At 41.2% G+C, this 14,314-nt stretch overlaps 1 protein-coding gene across 1 annotated transcript in view; it reads left to right on the forward strand.

The window, feature by feature from the left end:
• Positions 1 to 13,628: 13,628 nt before the first annotated feature.
• KCNV2 (potassium channel, subfamily V, member 2) overlaps positions 13,629 to 14,314 on the forward strand; it is a 13,651-nt gene continuing 12,965 nt past the window's right edge. Inside the window, exon 1 of the mRNA XM_010860736.1 lies at positions 13,629 to 14,312. Within this exon, the coding sequence (XP_010859038.1) occupies positions 13,629 to 14,312 (684 nt within the window). The remainder of the gene's footprint in view (positions 14,313 to 14,314) is intronic.

Consider the following 14,314-nt stretch of genomic DNA (forward strand, 5'->3'; position numbering starts at 1 on the left):
ATCTCAAGTAAATTTAGAACTTGAGGTAAAAGCCAAAACTCTGAAAGTCACAAAAGAAAATATACAAATATGAGTTGGTGACCTTATGATATGGAAGGGCTTCTTAAGCAGACATAAAAATGATAGCCATAAAAATAACTGATAAATTTAACCACATGAAAATGAAAAACACTGAAGAACCAAAAAATTAAAAAAAGAAGCATAAAGAAAGTGAAAGACACAGGCCATGCACGGTAAAATTACTTTTACCAAGATTCACAAAACGTGTTTCCATATAACAGAAGGAAAGAGAAACTATTCTGGACAATTCTTGTCCATTTATATCTGGCTAAAAGCAAGGATGTGGGAATGAACTTGGTGTATTTGGAGGATAATTCAGAATGCTGATAATCTGGCACTTTCAGTCATTCTGCAAATTCTTATTGGGTACTTTCTATTAATAAGAGCTATGCTCAGCTACACATGCGTTATAATCCATGGAACTGAAAACGATTTAATAGTAACAAAAGACAGCTTATAAAAGTAATAAATCATGAATGTCACCTTGAATGACACCTATACTTGTGTCATTAATTGACAGACATGGAAACTGGTCCAAAATAGGAGATGTGATTTCTTGAAGTTCTTACAACTAGTAAATGTAAGTTGGGACTAGTTCTCTTGATTTCCGCAGCATACTCTACTGCCTCTCAGATTATAGTATGAGGGAGTTTAGACTGTACTCCTCAGTGTAGTCTAATTAAGCACTTCAGGAGATTTCATAATATAATTAATATACACATGATTAGAGGCATACAACTTGAGAAGAAACTAGGCATTGTGATGATGCTGAAACCCTATTACCATTTTGTTAGACAATGAGCATAATACATCCAAACAAGGGAATACCAGAGAGTCAATAAAAAGATGATGTAAATCTAGAAATAGATCTATATATGGAAGAATGACTATGACATAACATTAAATAAAGATTATAGAATGTTAGTTACATTTATCATATCCTATATATGTAAAATCATGTACATATCTAAATATAGGTATGTGAAATTATACAATGTGCAAAATTATATACACAATTATATATGTGTGGATATATATGTATGTATGTACATATAATGTGGGTATGCTTGTGTTAGTTGCTCATTCGTATCTGACTCTTTGTGACCTCACTGCAGCCTGCCAGGCTCCTCTGTCCATGGAATTCTTCAGGCAAGAATACTGGAGTGGGTTGCCATTCCCTCCTCCAAGAGATCTTCCTGACTGGGCATCAAATCTGGATCTCCTGCATTATGGGCAGACTTTTTCTGTCTGAGCCACTGTACCAGTTCAGTTCAGTCGCTCAGTCGTGTCTGACTCTTTGTGACCCCATGAATCACAGCACTCCAGGCCTCCCTGTCCATTGCCAACTCCCGGAGTTCACTCAGACTCACATCCATCGGGTCAGTGGTGCCATCCAGCCATCTCATCCTCTGTCATCCCCTTCTCCTCCTGCCCCCAATCCCTCCCAGCATCAGGGTCTTTTCCAATGAGTCAACTCTTCACATGAGGTGGCCAAAGTACTGGAGTTTCAGCTTCAGCATCATTCCTTCCAAAGAAATCCCAGGGCTGATCTCCTTCAGAATGGACTGGTTGGATCTCCTTGCAGTCCAAGGGACTCTCAAGAGTCTTCTCCAACACCACAGTTCAAAAGCATCAATTCTTCGGTGCTCAGCTTTCTTCACAGTCCAACTCTCACATCCATACATGACCACTGGAAAAACCATAGCCTTGACTAGATGGACCTTTGTTGGCAAAGCAATATCTCTGCTTTTCAATATACTATCTAGGTTGGTCATAACTTTCCTTCCAAGGAGTAAGCGTCTTTTAATTTCATGGCTGCAGTCACCATCTGCAGTGATTTTGGATCCCCCCAAAAATAAAGTCATCCACTGTTTTTACTGTTTCCCTATCTATTTCCCATGAAGCGATGGGACTGGATGCCATGATCTTTGTTTTCTGAATGTTGAGCTTTAAGCCAACTTTTTCACTCTCTTATTTCACTCTCATCAAGAGGCTTTTTAGTTCCTCTTCACTTTCTGCCATAAAGGTGGTGTCATCTGCATATCTGAGGTTATTGATACTTCTCCCAGCAATCTTGATTCCGGCTTGTGCTTCTTCCAGCCCAGCATTTCTCATGATGTACTCTGCATGTAAGTTAAATAAGCAGGGTGACAATATACACCCTTGACGTACTCCTTTTCCTATTTGGAACCAGTCCATTGTTCCATGTCCAGTTCTAACTGTTGCTTCCTGAACTGCATACAGATTTCTCAAGAGGCAGGTCAGGTGGTCTGGTATTCCCATTTGTTTCAGAATTTTCCACAGTTTATTGTGATCCACACAGTCAAAGGCTTTGGTATAGTCAATTAAGCAGAAATAGATGTTTTTCTGGAACTCTCTTGCTTTTTTGATGCCATTGTATAGGCATATATAAATACGCAGAGATACAATGATTTCTGGATGAGTGTTTGTTGATGAGTGCTTGTTAAGAGTTGATGAGTTTGTTAGAATATGAGATGGATTTTATTTTCTTCTTTGTACATTTCTGCATTGTTGATTTTTAAAATATTGACCTAGTATCTTTTTTAAAGCAATGAAATGTAAAAGATAGATTTCTTTCTGAATAGCTTAGAGTATCAGGAGCATGTTAATGTGTTGAACACATATTCATGAGAGAACATGGACAATGGAAATAGAGAGCACAGCAAGACCTACTCATCTAGGAAAACGGATGGGAAAACAAATCTGCATGTAGGACCAAATGATACAACTTTCTAAAATAATCAGAAGGAGCCTGCATCCTGGATGACACACTTAGTCTCTACCAGCCTTGGACTTCCAGGGCTTCAGGCATCTTCTGCCAGGAGAAAAACAATGCCTGCATATACAGCCCCCTACTTAGCATGCTTTCAGTTATATGCAGCTGAAGGAATTTGTAAAAGCTGCACGCAATAAAGTCTCAAATTGACTTTGCTTAGTCATAGTTTGTGATGTCCCCATATAGCAGGAGCTAAAATTAATTTTTGCCAAATTAATTTAAAAATAAATCAAGAGTGAAATTATGAGGGCAAGGAAAATCATTATCTTTGCTGAAAGACTAAGCTACTTATTAATCACAAGCCCTTTAGCAGCACCAAGCACAGAGTTACATACAAATAGTTCCTATGTCCACTATAATTATTTTTATTTATTCTGTGACACTTTTGGCAATACCTTCCTAATCCTGTTCCAACTTGTCTGAAGTCCAGAATACTGACTTTTCTCGTGGAGTTCTTGAAAATTAGCTGCAATGCCTTAAAGTTTAATCTACAACAACTTGAGAATACGACCACAAACATAGCAGTTTACATCTAATATCTCTGCTTTTCAGTGAGTGTAACTCACACAAACATGTTCATCACTTAAGGTCTAACTCTTCTCTTCCAGTTATATGAATAACCTTTACAATCAGAGATACAATAGTTTAGAAAGCTGCACAGAAAGTACTTACCTACACTACGCGATTCTGCCATGACTGATGACTAATGATCTGTCTTCCTCCCCTCCAAAAAAAGGTTTGCAGTAAAACTACACAGACAATGTGAATAATATAATTGAGCCATTATTAATCACTTGTAATCCCTTTCCTTTGCCACATTTATTAATCCTTAAAGGTTTTCAGAAAATCGTTCTATTCCAATATTCTTCACATACCATCTGTTCAAGCACATTCCTCGTATTCTTACTAGGTTTTCACAGATGCCACTTTTTAAATCGGCAAATCTCCTCAGTAGCATCATCTGGCTCCCATCACCTCTACTTTAGGGAGCCCCTAGTCATCACAGTAATACCAGCATCAGAACAGATGTTCCATATTCTCAGGCAGATTTCCCTCCCTCCGTAGAGTTTCTGAATGCAAATTTTGAGATGGGAAAAAAAAAATCTTTTGGGTGCAAGAATTTTCTGCAATTGCTTCCTCTGTGTCAAATGCAGTCTGCAACCCTCATTTCTGCTCTTCTGGAGAAGATCTGGTCAGAGGGAATCCCTTTTCTCAGGGTGACATAGAGACATAGACCAGAGAGAAGCCTGGAAAGCCAAAGGGAACAAGATGCAAAGTCAAATTATACAAGGCTTAGTTTTTGTTGTTGTTTAGGTTCTGGCTGCCCTGCACAGCATGCGAGATCTTAGTTCCCTGACCAGGGCCCCATTCAGTGGAAGTGTGGCGTCTTAACCACTGGATCACCAGGGAAGTCAAGGCTCAACTTTGTAAAGGTCAACTGGGTCTACTCTGCCATGGAAATTAAGCAACATTCTGATTTGTGCAGAAGGGAACAGACTGTGTTTGGAAGATATGTGGAAATACAACTGTGACTCAAAACAAAATGGAAGAGTGAGAATTTTTCCATGGAGTTAGATCATTGAAGGCAATTACTTTGGATAACTGATTTGTTAACTGCCAGGATCTGATACAGAAATTATCCAAAAACACTCTTTCCAGATCTATAACTTGCTTGTTCCATGTGAACACAATCTCAAAGTGAAGCTACATGCTGCAGTGATGCTGGAAAGGCCCTGGTATGAAACAGGGGTCTGCCCTTCTACACTGTTGTTGGGAGTGTAAACTGGTATGGCCACTGTGGAAAACAGTATGGAGGTTCCTTAAAAAACTAAAACTAGAATTACCATGCTGCTGCTGCTAAGTATCTTCAGTCGTGTCCAACTCTGTGCAACCCCATAGGCGGCAGCCCACCAGGCTCTGCCGTCCCTGGGATTCTCCAGGCAAGAACACTGGAGTGGGTTGCAATTTCCTTCTCCATATGATCCAGCAATTCCACTCCTGGGTATATATCCAGACAAATTTATAATTTGAAAAGATATATAGCAGCACTATTTACAACAACTAAATGTCCATCAGGAGATGAATGGATAATGAAGATATGATATGTATATCACATGTGATATATATACAGTGGAATACTACTCAGCCATAAAAAGAGTGAAATAATGCCATCTGCAGCAACATAGATGAACCCTGAGATTATCATACTAAGCAAAGTAAGTCAGACAAAGATAAAGATCACATGACATCACTTAAAAGTGGAATCTAAAATATGACACAAATGTACCTGCCTACAAAACAGAAACAGACCCACAGACATAGAGAGGAGATTTGTTGTTGCCAAGCGGGGGGGGGCGGGAAGGAATGGGAGTTTGGGATTAGCAGATGTTTATACAGAGAATGAGTAAACAACAAAGTCCTACTGTACAGCACAGGGAACTATACTCAATATCCTATAATAAACTATAATGCAAAGCCCCCCCCAAAAATAGGGTTCTAGAATCAGGCATGTACTAACTTGCTCACTATCTATAAGAGCCTGGATAAGTGGCCTGTTTTATCTGACACCTCAGCTTCCTAATCTCTAATGTGAGCAGTCGAACTAGATGACCACTGGGTCACTCCCAGCCTGAAAGTAACACAATGCCTGTGCACAGTACGAATGCTCATATTTTACGATGAACTGGTTGCATCCACTTCCAAAATAGCATAACAGATGTCAAGATCTACTGGATCAGCTGGAGCAAAAAGAACAAAAAGAACCACGTTGAAAGACTGTCTATGTATGTTTAGTAGAAGCAATAAACGGACTTCAGATATCAAAGCGAGGTTTTTCTGAGTGAGAGACGTTGCTAGGGGCTGCATGACCTGCCGCTGAATTACAAAGGAGAGGACGCCGCCCAGAGTGGCAGATAGATGAGTCCCAGAGTCCAGATCCAGGTCTCCTGGCCAATCACTGAGTAACACCAGGTAGAAAATCCACATCTCTGAACTGCTGCTTCTCTTTAAAAGAAAAATTAAAGAGGACAGATATGCTCTGGGAAAGTGGGGTGTACCCTCCAGATTTAAGTCTGATTACAAGACATTGACAAAAAGAAAGTTTAGTTACAGTCTTCTCTTCTCCCCATCACTCATTCTTTCTTTCTCCAAACTCACAGACAACTTTAATTTGGGTAGGAAGAAAGTCAACTGACTAAGACCCTTTGCAATCAACAACTGTTCTCATTCATTCCACTATTCACCTATGACAAGACAGGTAAAGTTAAAGAGGAGGAGGTCAGCAAAATCTCAATTGTTCAACTATTGGAAGAAAGTTGTCAGGCTTAGCAGAGACCTTAATAAATAAAAACTTTTTTTTTTCTTTTTTATAAGTTGGGGAGATTGTTTTTTTTTAATTTCTTAGTTTGGGCTCAGGTACTAATTATCCATATCTTCACCTCAACTTTCTACTGAACAATTACAGTCTTAGTCATATTCTGGCAGGGACCTCAAAGATCTTCAAGAAAAAAAGCTTTCCAACTAAATCCTAAACTTCTTGCCTTTTCTCTCTCTGCCTTTTAGGACTAAGTCTGCACGAATTTGCTAAAATGTATTCGGCTAGCTTGTTGTTCTTTCCATTTGCCTCATTTCTCCCTTTGAATACTACTCTCATCCCAAGCCATCTGAATCCCTTCTGTCATGTCCCCACACTCAAGCCTGCCCTCTACCTACTCACACTTCTCCACCCCATCCCCTGGCTCCATTCATTCCTCTCAAAATTACTTTCCCTCTGTATCATTCCCTTTCAGGCTGGGAAGTGGTAGGCCAGTTTATGAGGTCAAACTCCTACAACCATGAGGTTAGTGTCTTCATTGTTCTTTGCAGCTCTACAAATTTAAAAGAGCTTGATTCAGACACAGACAGTATCTTAACACTGCCCAACATGGTAGCCACTAGTCACTTGTGATCATTTAAATTAAATAAAATTTAAAATTCTGTTCCTGTTTATAGTCATGTTTTAAGTCATAAGATTATTTCTAACAACATAGAACGTTCTATTAGTCAGCACTGCTTTCACATAAAGAATTCATTGTAATGGTGAGTTGCAAATATGACCATTATTTCTAGGCTGAGAAACTCTACAGGTGCTAAAAATGAATATATTTGTGTGTTATAAGTATATAATCAAGAGTTGGAATAGGAAGTGGCTGGATGAGGGAGAGACAACTCTCTTTTGACAAGTATATTAGGCCTTGATTTGGGCAGAGGCAGGCCAATTGAAAATAGAGGGGCATTCTCTTTTTAGGCTCAAATGGTAAAGAATCTGCCTTCAATTCAGGAGACCCAGGTTGGATGCCTGGGTTGGAAAGATCCCCTGGAGAAGGGAGCGGCAACTCACTCCAGTATTCTTGCCTAGAGAATCACGTGAACAGAGGAGTCTGGCGGGCTACAATCCATGGGATCGCAAAGATCCAGACACAACTGAGGAACTAACAACTTTCTCTTTTTATATTCACAGGAAATCCTCCAGCAACCTATTTTACAGGGGAGAAAACTGAGACAAAAAGGTGTTAAGAAGTTTGCCCAAAACTTAGAAACCAGAATGTAAACTCAAGTCTGCTTGAATCCCAACACTCTTCCAATTGTACCATGCTGCCTGTCAATCTGTTACCAGGGAAATGGGATTCCCAGTAAAGGTTCCCAGCCACTGGGTCTCAGAGCTTACTAGTTTTCTTTCCCTTCAAACCAGGGCTTGGGGCCATGTAATATAGAGTAATAGATATTTTTTAACACTTCCTTTTGAGATAATCCTAGATTCACATGCATTTGTGAGGACTAAGACAGAGATCTTGAATAGCTTTTCAATATGTGTGTGTGTATATATATCTAACAAATCACTGCAGATGGTGACTGCAGCTATGAAATTAAAAGACGCTTACTCCTTGGAAGGAAAGTTATGACCAACCTAGATAGCATATTCAAAAGCAGAGACATTACTTTGCCAACAAAGGTTTGTCTAGTCAAGGCTATGGTTTTTCTTGTGGTCATGTATGGATGTGAGAGTTGGACTGTGAAGAAAGCTGAGCACCGAAGAATTGATGCTTTTGAACTGTAGTGTTGAAGAAGACTTTTGAGAGTCCCTTGGACTGCAAGGAGATCCAACCAGTCCATTCTGAAGGAGATCAGCCCTGGGATTTCTTTGGAAGGAATGATGCTAAAGCTGAAAATCCAGTACTTTGGCCACCTCATGCGAAGAGTTGACTCATTGGAAAAGACTCTGATGCTGGGAGGGATTGGGGGCAGGAGGAGAAGGGGATGACAGAGGATGAGATGGTTGGATGGCATCACTGACTCGATGGACGTGAGTCTGAGTGAATCCGGGAGTTGGCAATGGACAGGGAGGCCTGACATGCTGTGACTCATGGGGTCGCAAAGAGTCAGACACGACTGAGCGACTGAACTGAACTGAACTGAAATGGAAGAAACAGTGGGAATGGCCCACAGGAAGGCTCAAAATGAAGAGAGAATGGCCTAAAACATCTGGCAAAACTACCCTAAGTAATAACCTAGAATACCAAAACAAACAAACCAATAACCTTTTAAATAGATATACTTTTACCACATCATTAGTTAAAATAGTAGAATATTAAAAAATATCTATTTCAGTAAAGTAAAAGATACTTGGCTATGTTATGGAGGGCACACCCACAATATGGAATATTTTTTAGCCATTTAAAATAATGCTTACAGTGCTTTTTTTAAATACTGAAAATACTTATGTTAAAATGCCAAATGAAAAAGGCAGAAAAAACATAATTTTATATCTGACCACGATTGTGCTATATATATATATCAAATATATATATATATCAAATATATATATGGTAGCTCAGCTGGTAAAGAATCCACCTGCAATGCAGGAGACCCCAGTTTGATTCCTGGGTCAGGAAGTTCCCTGGAGAAGGAATAGCTACCCACTCCAGTATTCTTGGGCTTCCCTGGTGGTTCAGACAGTGAAAGAATCTGCCTGCAATGTGGGAGACCTGGGTTCAATCCCTGGGTTAGGAAGATCCCCTAGAGGAGGGCATGGTAACCCACTCCAGTACTCTTGCCTAGAGAATCCCCAAGGACAGAACAGCCTGGTGGGCTACAGTCCATGGGGTCACAAAAAGTCACACATGACTGAGTGACTAAGCATAGCACAGCAGCATAATCAAATGAAGGAGACAAGTTAAAAGATTGATAGTGATAGTCTTTTTTTTTTTTAGTATGTATGCTGTCAAAGCAAGCATGGTAGTCTTTTGATAGTGAGATTACAGATGATTTCCATGTACATGCTATTTTATAGCATGATGTTTACTTAGTCTGGGGCAGAGCCCAGCCCCACCATTTCCTATCTGTGTAGCCTTGGTAAGTCACATAACTTCTTTGTGCTTCAGTTTACTCATCTGCAAAATAGGAATAATTATAGAACCTATGTGACAGATTGTTGTAAACATTATCATAATAAAGTGTCTCAGCATGCTGGCTATTAGTGTATATCAGTATTCTGTTAAATATATTAGCATTCTATTTACTATTTTTAAATTTTTCTTTAATGCACTTACATGACTTTTATAATGGGAAAATCACTTTTCATGAAAAGAAGTGCTTCATATTGTAAGCTAGTGGTATGTGTTATCTTAAATGAGAACACTGAGAAGAGGCAGCTCACCCATTCTGAGAAAACAGAGGGATGTGAGAGAATGGTCTCTGAGAAGGTGAAATTTGAGCTGATTTTTGAAGACCAAGGACGTAGAGAGGAGAAGGGCAGTGGAAAATTCTAGACAAATGGAACATCAATCAAAGACTTAAAATCTTAGGAATCTCAAGGCAGAAGGGGGCTGGAAGATTAGCCAGCCCATCTTTCTACCCACTCGGGTCTCCCTCTGCTGCACACCCTACAGATGCTGACATGCATCCAGGGAGGAGGAGCTGACTGCTTCCAGAACAAATCCATCCTCTGGCTGGATAGTTCTCTTTGTTAAGAAGTGCCTCCATATTTAGACGCTCATCTACCACTGTACTTGCATACATACATATCAGAGAAAATCCAAGTCACACATTCACACCAATTCACACGTGAGAGTATTGGTCACCCAAGTGTGGTCCATTAAGGCAACACTCCTCAATCTACCACATGGCTGTGCTGTTTGTGGCTTGACTCTGAGATGCCTTACAAACATAACTAATTCTATAACTTTTAAATGCAAAAATTCAAGAGAGTGTTCAAGTTTTAGGTCAAAAGTAGCACATGATTGCAATAGAGGAAACAAAATATAAAAACAGAGATGCTGTCACTTTTTATAAAAGCATAATTCATTCTGAAGGAAAAAGATGACTTTTAGCACCACATGGAAACTCTTGTAATGGTACAGCCTAAAGAAGAGATGGTGCTGGAGAAAAAGCATCAATATTGTATGCTGGAGAACCTTGGAAATTCACTAAGCAACTCAAGAGGCCAGGCCTGACCTCTGAGGCTTTATTGGAAGCTTGTAAGTCTAAGCCCTGTTGGAAGCTGAACACCATCTGCCGATGTTAATCTATCGAGTGCAAACCTTGTAGCAACTGTTACCTGTCCCAACACCTCTGAAGCACAGTTAGAACTGAACTACATGATAAAAATAACACAACAAATCCACAAGGAAAAGATAAGATTATTCAATTAATGCATTTGAACATCCAGATAAAATCCCAGAAAATAAAGCTGGGTCTCTACTTCACTGTCAACATCAAAATTAATTCCTGATGGATCAAATCCTTGCATGAAAAATGAAACTGTAACAAGTAAATTTTTTAAGAATGGCAGAGAGGCAAAGACATTTTAATATGACATAACACCGAGAAGTCATAAAATAAATATCTTACATGGAAAAGAATTTCACCAAAGGACAACAGGAAAAGTATTTGTAATTCATATCCCAGGCAATAGGTCTATTTTCATAATATAGAAAGCTCTCCAATGAATCAGTAAGAAAATACCAACAACTCAGTGAAAAATAGAGAAAGATACAGCAGCTCTTAATCACATGAAAAGATGCTCAGTTGTATTCACAATAAGAGAAATATAAAGTAAAATTAACTCATGCATCATCTTTCATCTATAAAATGGCAGAGCACAAGGAGTGTGATAATACACTTTCATACACTGATGAACTGTCAATTAGTAAAGCTTTCATAAAGGAAATCTGACACCATCAATCAAAATTACAAATATATGGTCTTTGAGGTAACAGCTCCACATCTAACAATTTATCTTTCATACATCCTAACACATGTAAAATAGTGTGGGTACTAGGTTATTAGCTGTATCATTGTTTATAAGAACCAAGATAGAAAACAACCTGAAATCTGTTACTATCAAACTACTAAGTGGCTACCTTCAAGATGAGGCAGATATTTATGTTCAGATATGAAAACACCTCTAAGATATATGGTTAATTGGAAAATCGCAAAGTGAAAGTGGAAGTCGCTCAGTCATGTCCTACTCTTTGTGACCCCATGGACTATATAGTTCATGGAATTCTCCAGGCCAGAATACGGAGTGGGTAGACTTTCCCTTCTTCAGGGGATCTTTCCAACCCAGGTCTCCCGCATTGCAGGCAGATTCTTTATCAGCTGAGCCACGAGGGAAGCAAAGTGAATCGCCTACTATAATTTGTGTTAATAATAAAGAGCTATTCAGATGATATAGATGGAGACAGGGTTTTGCTTGTATACGTTTAGAATATTTCTGGAAGGGTAATCAAAACCTCAGAGGTATACTCAATAATAGCTAGAAGTTCGAGTTGGGGGAGACAGAAATTTTCTACTGAAATGCATCTTTGTACCTTTCAAATATTTTGTCAGGAACATATATTAGCTATTCAAAATATTAATAAATTGAATTCAGCAACAAATTCTTGCTTGAAACTAATCCCTTCCTCTTCTCTGCTACCCCTGTATTTTTTACTCACTTATTTGTTGTGCTTGTATATGTATTTGTATCACCTACAAACCAAGAACAACTTGAGGGCTGCAACTCTGTCTCTATCAAGTTTCTATCTCCAGCATCTAGCACACTGTCTTACACAGAGCAGGAGAATTTTTTTCTTAAGTGATGTCTTGAAGAGTGATGAAGACTTTTTCATGGAAGGAAGTCTCGTTACTTGATACAGCAGCTGGGCAGGGCTGCAAGACCTTAAGAACATTCTACCTTACAAAATGTCCTTATTCTTTAAAAGAAGGGAGGGAGAGTCAGAGACAGAAAAAAAGAAAAAAACAGAGAGACACAAAGAGAGAGAGAAAAGCTGAGAGGGACTCAAAGATCAGACTAGACTTTAGAGCAGTGCTGCAGGAGGAATACATGTAGGGGGAAAAAAGTGTGATCATGTGACTGGATGGGAAGGAGATCATTTGAGATCTTCCATAAAGAGCCTCTTGATGAAAGTGAAAGAGGAGAGTGAAAAAGTTGGCTTAAAGCTCAACATTCAGAAAACGAAGATCATGGCATCTGGTCCCATCACTTCAGGGAAATAGATAGGGAAACAGTGGAAACAGTGGATGACTTTATTTTTGGGCTCCAAAATCACTGCAGAAGGTGACCGCAGCCATGAAATTAAAAGACGCTTATCCTTGGAAGGAAAGTTATGACCAACCTAGACAGCGTATTAAAAAGCAGAGACATTACTTTGTCAACAAAGGTCCATCTAGTCAAGGCTATGATTTTTCCAGTGGTCATGTATGGATGTGAGAGTTGGACTATAAGGAAAGCTGAGCACTGAAGAATTGATGCTTTTGAACTGTGGTGTTGGAGAAGACTCTTGAGAGTCCCTTGGACTATAAGGAGATCCAACCAGTCCATCCTACAGGAGATCAGTCCTGGGTGTTCATTGGAAGGACTGATGTTAAAGCTGAAACTCCAATATTTTGGCCACCTGATGCAAAGAGCTGACTCATTGGAAAAGACCCTCATGCTAGGAAAGATTGAGGGCAGGAGGAGAAGGGAACAACAGAGGGTGAGATGGTTAGATGGCATCACCGACTTAGTGGACATGGGTTTGGGTGGACTCCAGGAGTTGGTGATGGACAGGGAGGTCTGGCGTGCTGTGGTTCGTGGGGTCGCAAAGAGTCGGACACGACTGAGCGACTGAACTGAACTGATGATCTAAACAAAAGGTAAATGCTGAGAGGAAACACTTGTCAGGAAGTCCACTTTTTAAGCATTCTATTGTCATTTCTGTCCCTGTTCATGGTGGGTTTACCTAGGACAGAGGCTGCAACTTCAACAGTAAAGTTTCAAGACACAGGCTTCTACATTCTATAGCAAATTCAGTTGATGCCATCTCAGCACACCGACACTGCTCGCTTCCTAAGGGCACGGTTGGCAGACACTTTTATTAGCAATCAACTCTGCCACCTTCTGCTTATCTACAGATTTAAGGCCACATAATCATCCTCTGCGTCACAGAGAGGGTGGGGCGGAAACTAAGAGTCTCTAAATCCCTCCTAACACTTGCTTCTTCCCTACCAGCAAGATTAAAGCAGTCAACAGCTGTTGGCATATGTGCCCAGAACAGACAGGCTGGACTGGGCTGTCCAGAGCCTGAGGAAGGCCAGTTCTCAGGGCAATGCTGGGGACCCCAGGTCTGCTGGTCCAGGCCTTTCTCTCTGAGACAGTAGAGGGCACATGACCAACTCCTAGGGGCAGTGAGCAGGCTAGGGACCCGACCACGGCCAGGAGGGCAAAGCCAGGGCTCCCATTCCTCCAGCTATGCTGAAACAGACTGAGAGGAGACGGTCCTGGGGCCAGAGGTCCTGGAATACTACAGAGGGTGAAGACGCGGCCCAGGAGGTGGGGAGTCAATCCCACCGCAGGAGCATCTGCTCTGTGGGGGGCCGCTCGGGTTCCCAGGCCAGCATCCCACCGTGGATCGAGGGCAACTATAACTACTACATAGAGGAGGATGAGGATGGGGAAGAGGAGGAGGAGCTGTGGAAGGACGAGCCGGCCGAGGAGGAGGACCGACAGCCAGGGGAGGCCGCCGCCACTACCGAGCGAGCGGAAGGCGGCGGTGCCGACACTCCACTCGTGTCCACCACGCTGAACGTGAACGTGGGCGGCCACAGCTACCACCTGGACTACACGGAGCTGGCCTGTTACCCCAAGACGCGCCTGGGCCGCCTGGCCACGTCCACCAGCCGCAGCCGCCAGCTGGGCTTGTGCGACGATTACGAGGTGCAAACGGACGAATACTTCTTCGACCGCGACCCTGAGGTATTCCAGCTCATCTACAACTTCTACTCGTCCGGGGTACTGCTGGTGCGTGACGAGCTGTGCCCGCGCAGCTTCCTGGAGGAGCTGGGCTACTGGGGCGTGCGTCTCAAGTACACGCCGCGCTGCTGCCGCATCTGCTTCGAGGAGCGGCGCGACGACCTGAGCGAGCAACTCAAGATCCA

Source organism: Bison bison, unplaced genomic scaffold (assembly GCF_000754665.1).
Source record: "Bison bison bison isolate TAMUID 2011002044 unplaced genomic scaffold, Bison_UMD1.0 scf7180017864469, whole genome shotgun sequence".
Classification (NCBI taxonomy): domain Eukaryota; kingdom Metazoa; phylum Chordata; class Mammalia; order Artiodactyla; family Bovidae; genus Bison; species Bison bison.